The sequence below is a fragment of the Balaenoptera acutorostrata genome, chromosome 8 (assembly GCF_949987535.1).
Source record: "Balaenoptera acutorostrata chromosome 8, mBalAcu1.1, whole genome shotgun sequence".
Classification (NCBI taxonomy): domain Eukaryota; kingdom Metazoa; phylum Chordata; class Mammalia; order Artiodactyla; family Balaenopteridae; genus Balaenoptera; species Balaenoptera acutorostrata.
This window is the reverse complement of record NC_080071.1, coordinates 67,447,183-67,468,645: the sequence shown is the minus strand read 5'-3', so window position 1 is coordinate 67,468,645 and position 21,463 is coordinate 67,447,183. Positions and strand designations below refer to the sequence as shown.

Below are 21,463 nucleotides of genomic sequence, written 5' to 3'. Positions count from 1 at the left end.
ATAATTAGAATTAGAAAATGTAAATGGGAGCATCTTTTATTTTAATATGTCAAAAAGAAAAGAAAATTACGAACAGCTTTTATCATTTTTTAAAACAACGAAACTAGAGAAGTATATCTAATTGAAACATTTTCCCTAAAGTTAGTGAATAAATATCCCTGTTATTCAATAGGGAAATGCTGTTTATTAGCTAAGAACTTATCATTTTCAAATAATTTTATAGACTCACAGATGAAGTAGAGTAAAAAAGAACATTGGTGATATTTTATTCAGGTTAACCTTCAAAAGCAGGATATGTAACATCTCTCCAAGACGATACTGGTATATTCCTTTACAGAAGTATAATTAAGTCTATGATTTAGAACATCAATTTACTTTAAGATTCAGTTTGTCCATTTGTCAGAAATGAAATTTATGTGACCTCCTGATCTATAGCAGTGAGGCAATCCTTACCTTACAGCCAGAGGATAGGATCAACAAAGACGTGCATTTTAGAGTTTTGTTTGCAGGATATTTCAGTATCATTTTCTATCGAGGCCAACTCTATTACATGAGGCTCAATTTTGCAGGAATGAACAAGAAAAATTGTTCAATATCTGTATACTTCTTAGCTGTTATTGATGTCTCTTAGAAAGGTCATTTATCCTGTTTTTTCATATTCTTCCCAGTTCAGCTGTTTTCATCAAGACAGTATTTCTAATCAAATGTCTTACTGCTATCTTAAGTCAAAGATATATTTTCTTTCTTTGCTTCAAACCTTCACTCCTATTTTCAGAACATATCAGAACATATCAAGTCTTCTGCTATATCCCTCCATGACATTCCCTTTATAACCATATTTCAGAGTTCCTACTTGATTGTCCTAATCAAGTTCTATAGTCTTTACTTTGAATCTAGCCTCCTCTCGTTGTTTCTCCATCTGCCTCTTTAGTTCCAGTATTCCTTTCTAACATCATCTTTCCCACAAAGGTATTGCTTACACTGTGGTGTAATTTTTGTAGCCCCATTTTGTTGATGTGATTTCCATTCTCAAAACCAAACATGGATACTAACACTCTCTTTCTTTATCTCACTTCAAAAAATGTTTATTAGCACCTACTATGGAATGTAAGCATTGCATTATATACCAGAAGGAACATGAAGATGAATGAAGCACAGCTTCTACCTCAAAACACTTAGAACCTAGTGATGGGGGTTAAAACAAGTAACAAGTAACCTCAGTAAAATGTTTTGATACGATCAATGCTATTATTAGCAAGATATAAACATGGTACATGGGGGTGTTTGAAAAAAGAAGAGATTCATTTGAGAGAATAAAATGAATCAGCTCTGGGTCTTTGATCATGGACTTCTGATAATCTCTTCTGTTATATGTACCCTTTCAAAATATTTTTCCATCACTTGTTTCACGATGCTGCACACGAATGAAACCATAACAGATTGCTTGGGCAAATTATCTTTGTTTGCAAAAGAGAAGATTGTTAGTTCAATCAAAGGACTGACCATTCATGCTAGAGTCACTTATGCAAGAATCAGAGGTGCTCAGCTCCCAGCACCGCTTTGACCTATGTTTCCAAACACAAAATCTGGACTGAAAATATTGAGTCTCGTTTTCAGGCTGCTGAGGCTGAATCATCTCTATTTTACATGATTTTTCTCTGAACCTTGATTCCTCCCTTGGTATCCATTTTGCCTAATATCTTCTGAAGTTTGAGTTTTGCTGAAATCAACTGTAAAAGTGGATATTTAACTCTCATTTCTGTGTTCTAATAACCACCTACCATTTGCATATTTGTTAAAAGTTGCCATGAGAGCCTAGGACATATGCTTTCCTCTTTCTCTGCTTATCAGCTTGGCTGGTTTTAGAACTGTATTTTCTCTGAGTGTTGTTGAACGGTGACTCATTCTGTGAGGCGAGTAACACAGTGAGAGGGCAGGGAGCGGTTCAGTGTCCTTTTCCCCCGGGGACTCATGATGCCAAGTCAGATCATGCTTAAGCTACCAGGTCTGCAAAGCAGCACTAGTTGTTCTGTTCATCTGCTCCTGGTATGAATTTCCAGCCTCCCCAGACAGTCAAAGCAGTGTCTTACGTAACTTGCTAAGGTGCAGTGAAGTGTGAGGGAGCAAGAGGGCTTGATATACTGAAGCAGAAAGTCAGTTCACCTCAAGTAGCTTGGGGGGAAAAGAGGGAGGTGTGATGACTGTTAGGTACTCCCCGGCCTACTAACCTCCCAACAGCAATAAAATCAAACCTGAAGCCAACCCTCAAGGGGGTATTTGGTATACAGAGACAGATATTCTTCTCAGGTGTATACAAGCAACATAATCAATTTATATATACATCATACTTTTCAAAAAACGCATTATTGATTGATGATGAATATATTCCCCAGATATTAGGGAAATTTATTTGTTCCAAATTAGTATTAAAGTTTTTCTCATCTTTTTTTTTTTTTTTCTTTGTCTTTCCTCTTTTGTGAGGAGAGAATGCTTAGAAATTGAACAAGGGACAGATAAAGGCTGTGCATAATCCTAACCAAAACACGGGCTTAGAGGGTTGAAAAATGAATCAAGGAAAACTTGTTTCCATGACTGATTACTGTCATCTACTCACTACAAATAAAAAAGATTTTATGAACTGCTTAGAGATCTTCTCTTAGCGGAGATTTTAAAAACCTCAAATAATTGGAATATATTAAAAGAAAAATATGATGACTCACCATGACAGCAAATTAGGAGAAAATTTGATAAGGTCTTGAAAAATACAGGATTAGGAGAAAGGCTCAAGTAAAAACTACAATGGTATTAAATTATATTTACATCTAGAAACAAGAGAGACAATAATTTTTACAAGTAGTTCTGAATTATTCTTAGCTCAAATCTGTTGCATTGATTAAGATTCAAATTCAAAACAATTTTTCAAAGTGTCAGTGGACCAAACAAAATGATAAAATAGCTTTTTTTAAAGTGTTTGTGACGTGGTTCTGACATTTAACACCAAACAAGACAATAAGGAAAAGAGAATGATTTCCACAAGTGCATGGGAGGAATTTTCTGGAGGACCATACATGGGAGTAAATGCGTATGCAAATTAATCTTAATTTTAAAATATTATATTATATTGTGTTACAGAGCCTTGCTTTTCACAACTCTAAGTGTTTGTAGGCAATTAAAATTCCAAGGAATAAAATCATGTTTTATTTGTTGCGTCATTGGGTTTAGTTAAAAGGAGTCTAGAGAAACCAAGTTTTCCTTAAATTTTGATTCATAATTACCAGCTTAAGACAATCACATTCTACACTAAGACTTCGGCTGAAGAGCAAAGAAAGATATAAGGTAATTTTATATAGGAAGAACTACCCTCTAACTGCACATTTAAATAAACAACTGTATCTGGTACCTGTCTTTTCTTCTAATTTGTAAAACATTATAAGCTCTAGTTAGCAATACATGCTATAAAGAAGCTCATACCTTAGCAAGATTAAGAGAGGCAGTTCTTTATTACAATGTCCCCGCAAGCTAGCCCCCAGTTAGGTTCAGATCCTTCTATTTACCAACAAGACAAGTCACATATGATTGAAGCCAATTCTCCAAACCTGCCTTCAAATAGTATAGAGACCGCATAGGACAAAGCAAACATGACAAATACAAACCTCATACTTTTTCTATCAATCCTTGTCTTTCTCACTCTTTCTAGCCCCCGATGCCTAACCTTTCGAAGGAAAACACTGAAAAGATCCCCATTCTCTGTCCTCATCCATCAGCGCCGCCAGGCCCAGACACTTCGCAGCGAGGCCGTGTGCTTTTCTGCAGATCCGCCCTGAATGCTAAATAACTGCTCGGCACGCTCCTCTCTGTGGAGCTCAGGGAAATGGCAGCCAGAGCAATGAGTGGTTGGCATGGCAACAAGGAAAGGAAAATCTGCAACCTCTTGTATTGTTAGGCCAGCTTGTTTATTTGCCTTAGGGGTCTTGCGGATGGCTTCAGTCGTTTCACAGGAGAAATGGTCCTGTACTATTTCGCTCTGCCTACATTAATATATATTATATACCATATGCCACAGTTTGAATGGGATGGTGACTCCTACCAGTAACTCTCAAATCTGGGGATGGAGGAGGGGAGAATGGGGAGGTAAGAAAAGGCAGAATTTTCCAAGATCGAAAAGGGAAAGAGAGAAGTTTAAAGGTATATTCAGATTTTTGCTTGCGAGTGATGACAACATTTTTCTCCACTGTGCATTTTCAAGCTTAAATTTATAATTTCAGCAACAATAAACTTAGATATCCGAGTATGTCCATGACTTGGCTGCTTGAGTCATGCAGATGTGAAAGGGCAGGCCAGGCTTTAGAAGGCACATCTCCATTGGAAAGCTCTAGAAAAACTGACCATGGATAACCCAGAAGAGCTTTTACAGATCTCACTGCTTTGACAGGGGGTAGACCTGGAAAGAATCCCGGGAAATGCTGGGGAAACACAACAGCCCTGGGAAATCAAGGGGCAGTTACTGAAGGAATGCCCTTTAATCTTTAAGTTTACTCAAAGAGATACCTGATGCTGGCTTTTGATGATCACGAAGGCACTTTATACTGTGACTGGTGGTTTTTACTAGTATTCAAAGCATTGTACCTTAAAACAGTCAAAAAATCACGAAAGCATGATTTTAAATACTTCAAAGTTTTGGTATCTGTAAACTTCTCAGAATTGCCTCCTTTCTTTCTCCATTCACGCTGAAAACTGGGAATAAAGGTCTCATTTTCTGTCATGCTTCAAGGTACATAGGTGTGACCGTTCTGCAATGGAAGAATTGCCTTCTTTGTCTATGATTGGTAACAGCCGCAGCTGGGCGTGCGGCTCTGAATCAGGCTGCGTGGGGCAGTGGAAAGAGCACTCGCCTATAAAGCAGGAGACCTGCATGTTGGCTGTAGCCATGTGATCTTGGATGGGTCGCTAAACCCATAAAGAGGAGGAGTGTGAAAGATCATCTTACAAGCTAACATCCAGTTATCTTGATGTTATCATGATATAAATTCTCATATGAGTTTGGGCCCCACCCACGAATAAGAAGCTTAAAGATGAGCCTCCTAATTTTCAGTCAGATCAAACTCTATAGGGACCAAAATGCATTCTGCTTGCTTTCTTCAATGAAGATAAGGTGGAAAAGAGAGGAGGGGATCATTACAAGACTTTACTCTTATTATTCACGTAGGGAAAACAATTTAAAAATGACTGCTTTAGTCACATGTTTTATTCACTTATCAATAATAATAACTTTACTAAATGGCTTGATTCTCAATGTTTTCTCACTTCTTTTGTTAGGCTTCTGTGGCATGGCTTCTAAAAAGGACACGTCAATAAGCAAATGTAAGAAAAATTCTTAAAGTAATAGGTGAGCATTTAATACTATCTACCTTTCTATGGATTAGCTTTAAATTGGAAGGAAAGAGACAAAAATCTAGAAGGGTAAGCTGTAAAGAAATAGAATGTAAAGTATAATTTCCTTCCAGCTTTTCCTGTACAATTCCTACCCTCCTGCTGCCTCCCCCACCACCTCAGGGCATAAGATCAAAGATAAGTTGACTATATGGCTTTGCACCTTTAAAAATTAAAAGTTATTATGGCCCAGAAATGAAGGTGCACATTGAAAAGGGTGGATGAGAGACAATGAGGTAGACCTTTGGGTGAAGTAAGTCCACTCTGATAAAGGAAGGAAGAAGGAGGGGGAACTGACGATTAAAATTCATTTGTTATGTGATCTTGCTTATAGAGATAAATAAAAATAAACAATGTTGAGGAAAAGATTTATTTCTAAGAATGAAGAGAAGGCTACAGCAAAGAAGGAAAGTAGAAGAAAGATCTTCGGCTTCAACCAGGAATGGTCTGGACACTATAGCATATAGCTGAGGATGTCACTGGGAAATGTTTCATGTTTACAATGTCCTGAGAAATATCCATTACAGGGGAAATTGCAATATACCAATACATTATATGGAATGATAAAAGAGTGGGCTAATATATAGCCTGGTCCTCTTTCAAATAATCACCTCAAAATATTGATATAATGCCAGCTCGTATCAATGGTCTCCATCATCAAAGGATAGCATTTTTAAAGAACATATCTAAGATTTGAGAACATTTCTTTTTACTGGGGATAATTTTTGTTTGTGATTTGTAAAACAGTTATATATAAACCATCAATAATATAATTTATTCTTTTATTAAGCTAAAGTTTAGAGAGAAATTTAATTGCACATTAACTTATCACTGGGAAATCCTCTGTAGGTACGAGAAGATAATATTTTACACTTTTTCCTCTTCTACTGCTTTCCGCATGTGGATAATTGATGGATTCAATACTTGGTCTGTTCTTTCTGGAGGGACATTGATTTAAAATCACATCATAATTTGGACTGAAACATCACTCTGGTAACCTAGAGCAGGCTGTTTACACAACCTTTGTCACTTTGAATATACATATAAAACTTACATAATTAGTCTCCCAAAGGTAATGTAATATTCATTTGATATATATTAAACTGAATTCAAAATTTTCTCTGGATGGTCCTGAACCCACAATTTAAAGAAACATCTGTTAGTCTCTTTTTCATTTATATTATTTTCTCAAAGAAGCTGGCAAGGACACACTGACCTGGCAAATAGATTTTTCTGATGCTCTTAAATAGTTAATTAAGACCATTGAAAAAATGAAATAGTGAATGATGTTCGTTCTCTACTGCTTGACCAAGCATGCTACAGTGATTTTTTACTTGAGTATGTAATAAGCCTCCATAATAGTCAGTGAGAGTCAACTAGGGAGAGTTCAAGAGACAAAATAAGACTTTCCAATAGTTTTCACCATTAATTTGAAGAGGACTTTCTTCTTTTTGCATCATTCATTCAACCACTCACTCAACACACATTTATTGAGTCCTCGAGGTATAATGTCAAGTGCTGCAGGGGACGATGATGAGAAAAATCTTGGTCTCACGTTATCTCCTTCCTTCCCACAACCATTTTGTTCTAACATGTCCTCAACTCTTCATGCCTCAATCCCTTCAAAAGTTTCCCAGTTAGTGCTCCTGACACCCAAGTCCCACCCTCTTCAAGTTGAATTACACTCAGCTGTAGAAAAATATTCCTAGACTCAGAGTGCCCTGTTGTCCATATAGATACAACTACCACCACTGATAATCATAATAATAATAATGGTAATTAATAGACTATTTCTTGAGTCATTCATTTTATATACTCTACTATCTCTTTCAATGCTCCTTGTAACCATGAAAAGTAAAAATAATATTTTTATTTCATTCTTAACCACAATTTCTTACTAATGGGACATTTGTGTCTATAGGGCACTGCACAGCTTTTCAAATCTTTGAATTAGATTGGACACTGCCACCCTCTTTTTCCATTCCACATACATCTCCGCAGGGTATTTGTTTTTTATCACAGCAACTGCCAAAATCCAGCTTCACAAAGACAGGGCATCTTGAGAAGGAATGTGGTGTGATCTAATAGTGAAATGGAACTATCTTGAACTAATAGTTCATGTAGTATTTGAAAGCCATTGAGTATCACAGTGTTTCTTCTGAGTATTTAGAACACTCTGCCATACTCTTGTGCCTTTGCTGTGGTACCTCAAGATGCTTCTGTGCACAATCTGGGAATTTTGTTTGGAAACAATCCCTCTTTAGCTTTGTCTTCCTATATTGCTTATTTGGCACTTAACACACTGTGTTCTGCATCTGAATTAATTGTACACACATGTCTAATGTCTGCTACTAGATCATCTGCTCTGTGAAGTTCAGAGTCCATTCCTTGCACACGCCCTGTCACAGCTTGTACGTAGAAAATGCCTAATAGTAGTTTGTTGAATGACTGGATTTAAAAAAAAAAATCATACTATATTTGAAATGCCTTTCATACTTGCCCATTAAAATTTAAATATATTTTTTGAACTGAGTGTACAGTGCACGTGTTGCTAACGAATTGAGTGTAGAAAACCAATCTTTGAATAAGTAAGGGATGATTTTGAAGGGGGTATAGCCTTTCTTACTAATAGTTTACTTACTCTCTTTGGAGTAGCGTGTCAGCAAGTTGCTGTGTTCAAATGCATTAAATTCTGAATTACGGAAAAAAGGGAAATAATGGTGTAGAATATTATAGGGCAGGCTAGTGTTTCTCTAAGCCATTAATGACAGTATCATCAATAGTAAAGAGGACTATTGGTAGAAATTACACTTTGAAAGGAAGTACTTAAGATTAAATTATATTATGTTCTCCTTTAAGCATCCGTATATTTGTTCTTAAAAAGCTATCTGAGGAAGTTTTAAATGGTTCCTGTGTATGTATGTGTGTGTTTGTTTTCTTTGCCTTTTCTCTTTTATTTTTTAAAGGCTGGGAGATAGACTCTACATTCCTTTCTGCCCTAAAAAGTAAATATGCTTCTTATCAGTTAATTGATTTAAGTCCAGTATCATTCAAGAGTATCAATAAGAAACTATTTGTGAAGTTTTCTTTCAGTAATTTACAATGCTGACAGTTACTAGTAAAACATGCATACATCAAGCCATTTGTCTACTAAAATTAAAGTGGTAAAAACTAAATAGAGAGATGAGATTGAGCATACAACTAATTTGGGGGAAATGTCAGGCTAGTTCCCATGATTTTTCTCTCCTTTTGGTGTCTGTTTCCCCTGACTGACTGGAATTTCAGTCCTAGCACTAGTGAAAGAAGATCAGTGCTGTAAATTAATTCACTTTCAGCCTAAACAGACTTCAAAGCACAAAGCAAGCCCTGGTGACAGAAGAGCCGTTAGTTACCTGCTGTTTCTCTGTCAGCTGAGGTCAGCTCTCCATTGATCCCATTCTCTTTGGTATTTGAGTAGGTGCCCTGTGACCCATGTTCTCCAAAGGCGCCCTCTTCATCCTCCCTGTACGGGAATCCATTGGCGCTTCTGACAAGTCCTTCCCCTGCCCCACCTTGATCCTTGATCTCAGGTGGATGTGGGTGGGCGGATGCCTCTGTTAGTTGAGCTGAGGTCCAGTGAGGCGCCTTTGCTTCATCTTTCCGATCATCTGCCATTCTTCAACGTGCTGTGACTTCTCCTGTGATTGGAAGAGGAAAAATGGCAGCCATGACTTTGGAGAAAGCTTATCTGATATTAGTAGTACTAAGATAGGGAAAATTTATAGCAAACTCACTAGTTAGCTACGGTCAAAAAACATATTCGACAACCCACTTTTAATATCAAGAGGTAGCTATTGTTAACACCTTGGTTTATACAGATCTTTTCTGGAATATCTATTCTTTTAATATAAGATCACCATCAGTTTACATATACTCTTTTTTTTTTTTTTTAAACTAGTGCTTGGCATTTAAAGACATATCTGAGCTAACTTTCATTGACATGTGACATTGTACAGTAAAGGAATTCTTTAGTACAGGGAAAATCTGTAGGGTGACAAAACTGGATAGAAAACAGTGGGGAAGAGAATGGCTGCGGGGAAATGCTGGATTATGGAAAATTATCCCAAATACTCTTTTAAACCACAACTCTCTGCGAAACCTAGAAAAGACAATGGCCAATATATTAGCCCTTTCAGTTTCAAAGATGATCAATTCAAACCAGAGGTAGATATGTTTTTCTGGATACTGTGTATTAAGAGAAAGATAGTTTTGACAATTTTTCAGCAAACTTTTCTAAGCCCTATGTATAGATTAAAAGGGAATGAATTTTTCTCAGTATAAATCTTACATAGAGAATAAAAATTATAATATCAGGCCTATGTCATAACTTACAGTTTTGTTTCACAATTAAGTCAATTAAGTTAAACCACTAACATATATTAGGTGGCCGTAAATTATAGTAAAGTTTGAATAAGTCGTGGAGTAGGTGTTCTGTACGTGTTAAGCAAACAGCAGATACTGCATGGCCTTCATTTATATGCCGATGCCACTAAATTTAGAGATGTAGTTGATGAGAGGTGATAAATCACTCAGTTTTGAAAAGCTGTTGCCAGCAATGTAGCTTTGTTGATGGTCTATTGTCCCCACACTCATGATGACATAGACAATGAGAGTCTCTGATGGAAACTAAGAACACTTTCCTTTCTTTCAAAAACAGTAACTCAAGCAAAACCCTCCAAACAAGGAAACAAAAACTGTATTAAAACAAATCTACTTTTGGCTACCAAGCTCTGTTTAGAGACATCACAAATAAATTAAGCTGTAAAGAAAGTAAGCTTCCTATCAGATTCCTAGTAAGGATCTGTCTGTTTTTTACTGAATTTCAATCTATTCTCAGGTCCCTATTCTAATTTTCTGTTCATACCAGGAAGAACTAGATGAATCAATTCATTTAAACTAATTTGATGATAACACACCCCTAACCCCAGCAATTGCTTCCCATAAGGATTCTGTTTATTGTCTCTAAGAGCATATTTAAATAGGAGATAAGAAGTTTAACTTTTAAAACATTGATTGAAGGGCTTGTGAATAAACCAAAGAGCATCCCCACAGCACTGATGATGTACAAAGAACTGTATGCATGGAAGAGTTTCCTCATATGCCAAATGAGGACAAGGATGCCTAGTTTTGGTTTGCTGCGAAGTTTGAACAGAATAAAATAAAGGGCTCAGCACAAGTCCCTGGCAAGCTCAATAAATAGTAGTTACTACCTTTGTTATTATTATTATAATTATACTAACAGTCATCATACCACCAGTCATTACATATAAAATATTTTCAGTAGTTTTTCTGGAATTGCTGGCATAGGAAGAAGAGCCTGAAAACTTGGTAAGTCCAATAATAAAGAGTTACTTGCAAATCTGCTCCCAGATATCACAGAGAACTGAATGAACGTTCCAAGACAGACACGGCAAGTGTCTGGGACATGAGAGCCTGATGGGAGGAATGTGTCCTAGAACTAACCACTCCATATGTACATCTGAAAACTTAGCTACGTCTTTTATAAAGACAGGTCTGCAGTGTTCTAGACTCCTCTGCCATAGTCTTCTAGTCAACTATCAAAGGACGTAAATTGGGAGTCTGAAGATTATGTTTCTTCTGAGAAACATAATCTTGTTTCGGCATCTTCATATATCTAATGGGCTGAATAAATTATTTACATTCAAAGCGTGACTTTGATCACAATAGTTTATTGCTAGCGAGACTGTTGGCTCAGCATCCTTATCTTTACATGCCTTGATTTCTTTACTTTTCCTTTACCAGAACAGCTTAAATAAAATTTCCATATTCTTATACGGTCCAAAATATTTTTTGTGCAGAGTGAACACCTGTAAATAGAAAAAGTGTCCCACAAAAAAGTACATGCCTGGCTAATACTGTTTTTAAAAAAATTTATATTTTTAGAACAGTTTTAGATTTACAGAAAAATTGAGCAGATAGGACAGAGATTTCCTATGTATCCCCTGCATGCAATTTTCTGTTATTAATATCTTGCATTAGTATGATACATTTGTTATAATTAATGAAACAATACTGATGCATTATTATTAACTAAAGTCCGTAGTTAATTTAGATTATCTTAGTTTTTTCCTAATGTCCCCTTTTGCTTCTAGAACCCCCATCCAGAATTTTACACTACATTTAGTTTTCCTGTCTCTTCAGGTTCTTCTTGGCTGTGAGAGGTTCTCAGACTTTCCTTGTTTTTGATGACCTTGAGAAATACTGGTCAGGTAAATTATAGATGCCCCTCTATTGAAATTTGTCTGATATTTTTTCATGAATAGTCTTTGATTATGTGTTTTGGCAAGGAAGATCACCAGCGGTAAAGTGCTCAAATAAGCTTGAGAGATGCTGAGATACATGGGCATGTATAACACAAGCTTTCTGAGAGCTTTTGCTATTCTACTGCACATGGGAATCTCAGGGAAGGTCAGTGGTGTGCAAAGCATCTCAAGCAATTGGCTATAGAACCTTCATCTGATGTCATGTTTATTAACATCTCCAAAAGGATTTGGAATATACTTAGGTTTGCACTTTAGCCCATGTTTAACTCTGGGTGTTCTAGCCATAGATATTCAAAGGAAATAAAATAATATGAGCACCCATAACTCCCAGCTAAAATTGGCAATTCTTCCCCTAGGACTATCTGGAAAAGATTTTTCAGTGACTAAAAATCTTCATTTTGAACCTAAAAATCCAACATGGAAATGAGCAGTGTGTTACTTGGCAATCATCCATTTAAAAATGTTATGATAATTTGTTTTCAAGAGACCAGGCATTGAAAAAGTGAATTCCTTAGCATTCAATACTTTAGAGTTTTTAATTCTTTCTTTTTAAGTAATCAATAAAAACTAATGTTGGAAGAAGAAAGGGCAGGCTGGCTACACTGATTTCACTTACTATCAGAGGCACAAATAAAGTGAATTTATTATCTAAAATGCATCATCTGGCTTCCTGATAAGACTATTCAGATAATACTCCTTAAAATGTACACAGATCAGTCAGATATCACTTTCTAATTTGTTGGGCTTTTGAAATGTACATAGTCTAACTCTCTATTAAGTGACAATCATTTTAGGAGATTTCAAGCTAGAACTGGCATTGCTCTGACAAAACTACTTTGACAGAAAATATGATTTGGAAAGATTTCCTTAGGTTTTACTGAAAAGCAGCTGGAAACAGAGGAGACACTATTTAGCTTCCCTCACTTACAATCACAACATGGTATTATTAAAATACCACCCATTCATGGTAAATTTCACTTAAACTCCCAATCAATGTTTTGGGGTCACAGATTATCTCTACTCTTCAAAATGGTGTTAAAACATAGTTAAAAGTGATCACAGCTTCCTTTAATTTCTTCTTCCTGATGTATAATATACTTTTACCTGAATCTCTCTGAAAACTGTGCTTGTGGAATTAAAGAAGATAAGAAAACTGAGATAAAGGCAAATTCTCTCCAAATCTATTAAAGAAAACTTGTGAGGTACCAGGAATTGTAACATCCCATTCCTACTGTGTAATGGAAAAGACTCCTCTCTCCATATTGCAAAAGATCACATATCCTCTTGCTCCTAACTGCTGAACAGCTGGGCATCCGCCATACAATCTTCTGGATGGATAAAGCAAACTGAGAAGCTACCTACACTCTTCTCCTTCTCCTCCTCCCAAAAGCCTAGCTTGATAATGTGAGCAAGGAAATTCCTGAGTTTTAAAAAAAAGGTACGAAGTCCAAGACATTGACCTACAATTCATAATAAGTTGCAATGGAATCTTAGCTGCTAGGGCTAAGCACAAATGCCAGTATGAATGAGGATACAGATACCTGTAATATGGATTTTTAAAAAGAAATCCAAAAAGTTCAAATTTCTATTTATTTGATTTGAGAATGAGATATTTCACTGGACTCTATCATATCATGGCTATTATGCTACTTAAAACAGGGCCCCAGTCTTCTTCCCAATTAAGATATACAGTTGGAAAAAAAAGCTAAGAGGAGGTCTTGTGCCACCACAAATGTTAGTTATAGACTTGAGTGGTGAGCTTCAATCTTTGCCACCATTTGTTATTAAACAATTTCCTTTTGATATTTGAAAGTTCTCTAAGGACAGACATTTCTTCTTTCATCAAAATCCCAGCTTTTAAAATTCCAGTTCTTCCAGTTTTTCCCTTAATAAGCCTTAGACCTGGCTCTCTCGATCTAGTGCTCCTTGGCAAGAGCATGCAGGTTTTTTTTCATGCCAGCTGTTGAACCCACTAATCATGGCTATACTCTGATTCATATCACTGATGGATAATTATGAAAAAATATAAGGTTCTTTAGTGTTTGGCAACCTGTCATTATCCTTTGATTACAATGACATGAGCCAGACATTATGACATGGCATTGATCAGATTTCTAACTTGCTGAAGATTCAACCTGTATCCTCTTATTTCATGATAATAAAACTGCTATAACCTGAATGAAAACAGTCTTTCTACAGAGTAATTTCTAAGTTGAAACGGTATACAAACTAATTTCTTGTCTATTTAATATATGTAAAATTCATCAGTTTTGTTTTTAGGTAGATTTAATGCATACATGTTTACTGTTGCAGAGTAAAAATAAGTACCTTCCCGCATGTTGATTAGAAGGTTTTTAATTCTATGGATCAGGATCCTAACAATTAGCCAAGGTCCTTAGATAATTCTAATTAAGAAATACTGAGAGAGAGAGAAAAAGCAAATAAAAGAGTGGAAGGAACAACAACAAAGAGCAAAAGAAAGAAAAGGAAAAAAAAAAAAGGAAATATCCAGCTCAACATAAAACAAGGCTATGATGGCAAAACTCAATTCATGGTTTGGGATAGTAATTTTCAATTACTTAATAGAAAACGTTTATCTTATATGATAATTAATGTAGGTTCTTGGAGACCCATTTTTGTAGCTTATGGGTAGGTCTGTCAATCAGTACTGCTATTACTTAGATTTCTAGAATATTGACTACAACATCAATAATTAGATTTCTACTATATTGAGAGTCACTTGTATTTAAATGCATCTGCTTTAAAAATTTTCCAGGCCTAAGACTATAATGTTCCATGTTTCAAAACTCTGGGACTTTACTTGAGTACCTGTCCAGATACTTAAATAAATTCATATTTTTGTGTGTGTAAGAAAAAATTTGGATTTGCCCACAAGCAACCTAAAAGTCTGCCTCCAAATCACTCTTGAAAACAGTCTTTTGTGATATGATTGTTCCTTGCATAAGGATACATCCAATAAGTTAATTTATATTAGAATTTAGAAATAAGATGAGATAATGTGTATTTTGCTGATTTCTGATATTTCTTAGTCAGGTAATATATCTGTTCCCACATTTCCCCTTAATTACCAGGAACTCTTTTAATGCTTAACTGCAGTATTTACCTCATTCTAAGTCTTCGGTACTGTGTCTGTTTATAGAAATAAATTATATATAAATATAATTTATATATAATTTAATTGTAAAACTTATCAGATCTTTCCTCAAGTCAGGCAGGATATATATTATAAATAAATAATAACTGTATCTGTTGCCTTCTGACATTTTATTTTAGGGTATCATTCTTTTGAGCAAATTACATAATATTATTTAGCACACAATAGCTCTGATATTATCCTTCATGTATATAAAGTGAATAAAATACAAAACAGACATCGATCTTTTTCATACAACATGTTTTATAAAACTTCGCTTAATATTCTAGATCTTTCAGACAGGTTATAAGTTAAATTCTAATAAAAATATAATTTCTTAGAAAAAATAACATTACTTGGCTTTTTAAAAAAGTTTCTCTCCTTTATCCATTTTCCCTAGAATACTCTTTTAATTACCATCCAAGCAAATGTTGCTAATAAGTGAATGATAACTTTAGAATGACAAAGTATTTATTACTTTGAAGGTGGCCAAATAATACAGTTTTGTTGGTTCTCCCTAAAGGTTACAAAACCATATGTGTACATTAAAACTTAATGTGTTTAAAGTCTAGTTCAAAAAGAGAAGCATTTTCATCTGGACCTTGATCTGTCATTGAACTGCCTGCATATTGTACATTAAAAAAAATTTGATATGCTTTGATAGTTCCTGTAGTTTCTGTTCTTTAAAGCAAGTGGTGAATGTATTTATTTAAGTGAACCAAACAGTAGTTCCTGAGCATATATGTCCCAAGGGCTTGCAGATACAAAGAAATAAAATAAAATAAGGTACATCTGTCACATTTCCTCCACTATAAAGAGAAGAAATAAGAACTAAACAGAAACACTCAGAAGAAAATGTCCCTGACAGCTCTGCTGTCTGGGCTACCAATGCATTTCATTCCTCAGGGCAAATCCAGGACTAAGAATGCAAATCAGAGATACATTTTTACTAAAAGAAACCATTCTCTAATTTTCTGCCTACTTAGTTGGAGCTTTTCATATTTTTCCTTCAAAGTATGAAAAGGGTTATGTAAAAGTAAGATGCACACAAGCAAACCATGACAGTAATATTCAAACCTACCAAAGGGCCATTTAGTCATAAGCTGGGCTTCAAACATTTGTTGAATATTGAATTAATTAATACATCCAGATAAACACAGGGGAAAAGGTTCTGTCAGCTATAGATATCTGGCCAACATTAGCTCAATCAGTGAGAGAAGAATGGTTTTGAAACCTAATTTTCAGGCATGGTAGAAGAAGTGAGACTCAAGTTCTAACTCCACTGAGAGCATATGAAAAATAATGCTAAGTAGAACAAACTTCTAGACCTGAATATGACCTAGCATACATAGTAGTGACCATGCAACATACAGGTTCAGAAATATCTTTAAGATAAACCGTTTCATCCCTCTCAGAAAAAGGCTTTAAAACATGAAACTAAAACGCTCTTTGGGGATCATCCATTCCAATGTAACTTAAAGTGTCTTCAGCCAATCACCTCCAACATCCATCCAATAAATGAGAATTTCTGGGTATAGGGTTTGTAAATTGGTATTTTAACAGGTTTAACAGATGACTGAAACACTGAAGTTGGAAGACTGGTGCTTTCAGGCAAGCCTGCTGCACAGGACCTCAGGAAAGAACGGGGAGTGATAGAAATGCACACATGAAATATCCCTGTAGAATAACAGGAGTAAGGGGTTAAGGCAATTATCTTGATAGGTCAGGCAGTCATTCTCAAAAATAGAAGCTGAATCTTTCATTGCCTTAGTCCAGGACATTTATGATGATGGGATGGAGTCCAATCACTGCTTTCAGTCAGCTTCCTGGGAACACGCCAGTTCTTTGTTGTGTCTAATCCTACTTGAGGGAAGCAGAAATGTCTCAGAAGCATGTTTAAAGTTACCCACTTTCTGTGGTAAAAAAACCTACTGCACACTGTAAAAACAGTGACTAGTCCTTGGTCAGTTTAACAACACCTTCAAGATGTCTTTAGAATATTTATTTCAGATACTTCTTGGCACTCAGTAACGGTTTAGGACAAAAATACACTTTGCCTAAAATACCTCAAATCCAGTTATAATCTTCTTTATCTGTTAGATCACTTTGGAGATGGATGTGGGGTAATAGGCATGGTGTGAATATGTGATATTCTGAACTAGCAAAGCCCTCAAAGGAGTAACTGAAGGATTTAATATCTAGATAGTTGAGATGTGTGCCGAAAATGTCATTTAGTCAAGAAGAACTTTTTTCTCTTGGGATTCCCATAAAACCACAAACCTCACTGTTTTTCTTTGGATTACAACATTAGAAAGATCACAAAGCACAAAAAGAGTCACTGATTATAGTTATTACCAGGCAACATTAAATACTCTCAAAAATTGGCAAAAGGAGAAACAGTGAAAGCTTGGAAAATCTAAAGGAAAAATACACTGTGTGCTAGATAAGCATGTCTCCATTTTTATAATGCACTTGGCATTAGCAATTCTAGAATGTTTTCTGTGATATGTTCTGCCCTGTCATCATGTAATGTGCCAGTTCAATAAAAACACTGGGATTCTAATTTTGTACTGATACGTATCCAAGGATGAACAAAAGAATACAACAACAAGTTATATAATACAATTAAGCATATGAATATTGTTTCCCTTTTCCATGTAGGCTCAATTATGCTTTATACTACTAACTATCCATATCAGTACTACAAAACAGAAACTTTTGTTTTGGTCCCTAACAATATAAGAAATTTATGCAGAATCTGTATCTTTCCTAACAAATGCTGAGGAGTTCTAAGCTTAAATAGCTGTTGACTAACAAATTACAACCCTACGCATTTTCTCTTTGTCTCTATACAAAACTGAGGAAAAGTTCTTGATGACATGAAAATTTGAAAATCCAGATATTTGTTTCATGTCTTTTCTGCTCTTTTCAGGCTGACTGTAAAATACCGATAAGGATGATTCATTCTTCACCACACACCATGACTAATAAACAATTCACATCAAGAGAGTTGTTGAGTGCATCATTATTTCTGATGATAATGGACACAGAGTATACAACAAGCCAGTGCTATGTTATTGATAGAATTAGATAAGGTAATACAAGTAAAGCATAATTCCAGGCAAGTTGGAAGTGCTCAACAAATGTTACCTATTATTTGTTATTATTTTGTGGCTTTTATTTGAACATTTTTAGCAATAGGATTCAATGTATGGTTTGCCACATATTGAAAAACTGAGGCCAGAGAGAGAAAATTATTTGACAAAGTTAGACACTTCCAGGGAGATCTGGAATGAGAAGCCAAATCTACTAATATCCATTCCATTGCTTGCTCTTTCGCCAAGGAGTGAGTTGGTGGAATGGGGTAGGAACTAGGAGAATCCAGTCCAGATAAGGACACTAACTTCATACACCCATTCCACTGATAACAGTCTGTCACATTAAACTGGGTAAGGAGCTTTATGTGACCATGGCATACAACCTGTACTTCACAGTTGTATATTATTTCTGGCCCTTTTTCATATTATATAAGAGAACTAATAAATACAGTATACATATCAGAAATAAATAATACTTAAATGCTCTAAAGCTTTAGCCTCTACTGATGATATTTCACTAAGGACCTGGAGACATAGTGTAATAAGTAATAGATTTCTATTACAAACTTCATGTCTAAGTGTACAAACTTAGACATGAACAAAACCTGAGTGTCAGTTTCATAAGCAAGGGAACTGTTGAATGGATAAATTTTGACCCTTACATCAATACTTTTCTTTTACCATATAAAGAGAAATTCAATCATAATAATTTTAATACGATTTTCTTTAAGCATAAATAAAAAGGATAAAAAGCATAGGAGGGAAATTGTAATTTGGATTTTGACAATTAATAATTTTGTTTTAAACTTTTTCCAGTTTGAAATCTGACTCCAGATTTGTCAGACTTTGTCCAGTGTCACATAATAAAGCACTGTAAAAATAAATCTCCTTTGGGTACAAAGCTAAGACCTATTCTATAGAATTACAGGTTTTCCAAAAAAAAAAGTATGTCCTAAGTATTTACTGGCACCACCATCAAATGAAGATCCTTTAGTTCCAGACACCTGAGAACCACCTTATAGGGAACTGGTTGGGTGTTAAAGGGGCTACAACCTAAAAACAGCAATCAGTGCTCGAGGGCAAGATGCTTCAGAGATTTCTTTACAGGAGGTGGGAGCAGGGTCATGACCCAGGTAAACTTGGAGGCTGTGCTATATATCACAAAATAAGATGCTAGAAATAAAGACAAACAAACAAACAAAAAAAGTTGGAGAAGAAAATAGGAATTATGAAAAGAAAAAAAAAAAAGGATGGAGAGTTGGAAGTGAAGGATTTATTTAAAAACTAAATACTTTATGGTTTTCCATGAATAGGATCTGCTTTTAGCTATTTAAGACAAGAAAGGATGAAGTCCTGGGAAGTTATAAACAAGATGCCATTTGTGCTCTTTTCTGCCACTTTATCTGATCTGCTCAGTCCCTTTATCTTTTGATGAACAATTCCTCTTTCACAAACACAAGCCATGCGACTGAAGCTCTGCCTCTGAACATGTTCAGATTAAAATCTTGTTCTAAATATAGTAAGTGTATGTGGACTTCTAGGATAATCAGTTGCCGCATTTGTTTTCTGCACTTCTTTGAACTTAACGCACTCCTTGTCAGTGGATGTGTTCAAGCACAAGTTGAATGTCCATCCTGTCATGAACGTTATAGAATCAAGGGGATGTTGGCCTATATGACTTCTAAAATGCCTTCCAACTGAGGTTACAAATCTTAATTCATTAAGCAATTATTAATTGTTTGAGAAGTGTCTCCCAAACATTAATGGAAAGGCTCTATGTATCATAGGGAATGCACTGGGGATACAAGAAAAAATATATAGCACTTATGCTGAAGGAGCTCACAGACAAACCAACAACAAAAAGTCATGTGGTCCAGGCTGTGACGCAGATAAGGACAGGAAATTGTGGAGGCACAAAGGCAGTTCTTACCACACTGGGAAGTCAATACTTCCCGGAGGAGGTAACATCGAGTTGAGTTTAAAGGACAAGTAGGAGTTAGCCAAAGAAAGGAGGGGAAGCTTTCTAGGAAGAAAGAGTCTGGGTGACCACATCCTATGCTATTTTTGACTTGGGCGAGGCAACACCTTCCAGGAAGATACCATAATGAGCACTATTTTGGCATCCCTAACTCCAGTTTTCACTCTGTGTTAGATGTTCCTCCCTATTCTGTCTGTCTTCCTCAAGAAGCGTGGGCTCTTGGAGGGGGAGGGTTTCATATCTGCATCACCTGCACCTAGTACAGTGTGTCGCACAGAGTAAGCTCCACAACACGTTTACTACACGAATGAATGAGGAACATGGGTAGAGCACAGGATTGTTCACTGTGGTCCAGAAGTGAAGTGGGACATGGGGAAAGGAGGCTGACAGGCAGGCAGGGGTGGAATCATAAAGGGGTACAGTAAGCCATACACTTAGACTCTCCTGAAGGCCAGAGGGCACCCACAAAAGATGTGACATAATCAAGTTTATTTTTTGGAATGATTGATCCAGCAATGGTATTAAAAGTGAATTGGAAGGATGCATGATTAAATATGGAAGCAACTCTTAGAGAAAGCAACTTTAGAAAAGGAGCACATAGACCTGGACTTGGTGATGAGATCAGGATTGAAATGAGAGGCTAGATTCCATGTTCGAAAACTTAATTAATTAAAATAAAACCTGTCTTCTTTTACCAGACTGCTTATAATTTAAAGTTTCTCTATTTTACCTATCCATCTATCTACCTATTTACAAACCTTACTACCGATCTGTTTGTTGTGAGAAGTATCATGTTTTATACTATTTTGACAGGCATTTACTTTATTATTTTCTTGAGGTCAGTTTGTAACTCAAGTTCAGATTTCTTAAGTTCAGTCACATACCATGTTGTGAAGAGTGCTCTTCCATTAAACTACACAGTGTTAGGGAATATTTTGCTTGATTTTTGATGAACACTGTAAGATGGAATTCTTTTTGTTTTTTGTTTTTTTTGGTTCGTTTTTGTTCAGTGTGAGTCTCATGAGGTTCTTCTAGACACCACTTTTAAAATTTTATTTATTTTGTTTTTATTTGAAATGTGATAGTGGCTTACAGAGACACATGAGCCCGGTCAGATCTGGATTCATCTGATGAGACACTGAAGCAAGAAAATGGAGAAAGCTGAGAAAAAAGAGAGCCTGAACAGACTACAGAACTGGACTTTTCCCTAAGAGGCACTATTTATAAATTGCTTTAACAAAGCATGTATTGAGCCTTCATTTAACTTTCAGATTGTCATCAATTATCGATTTATTTTTTGTGCTTTCTAGAATCTCATTCAATAAACATTTATTAAGTACCAGCTTCATACCAAGCTATTAGGCACTAGGAATACAATGATGATTAAATTATGGATTCTGGCCACAAACAGCTCACGCTATACTGAAGGGCTCAGATGTGTTTGAACTATATATGTTACAAGATAACACAGTTAATGCAA

The 21,463-nt window shown here is 35.7% G+C and overlaps 1 protein-coding gene across 34 annotated transcripts in view; it reads right to left on the bottom strand.

The window, feature by feature from the left end:
• The window catches only part of MAP2 (microtubule associated protein 2), a 279,762-nt gene that overhangs the window by 67,653 nt on the left and 190,646 nt on the right, over positions 1–21,463 (bottom strand). For all 34 annotated transcript variants that reach the window (XM_007187833.2, XM_057551246.1, XM_007187834.2 and 31 more), the window contains one exon: positions 8,823–9,107. In XM_007187833.2, coding sequence (XP_007187895.2) covers positions 8,823–9,084 — 262 coding nt within the window. In that variant the 5' untranslated portion in view covers positions 9,085–9,107. The remainder of the gene's footprint in view (positions 1–8,822; positions 9,108–21,463) is intronic.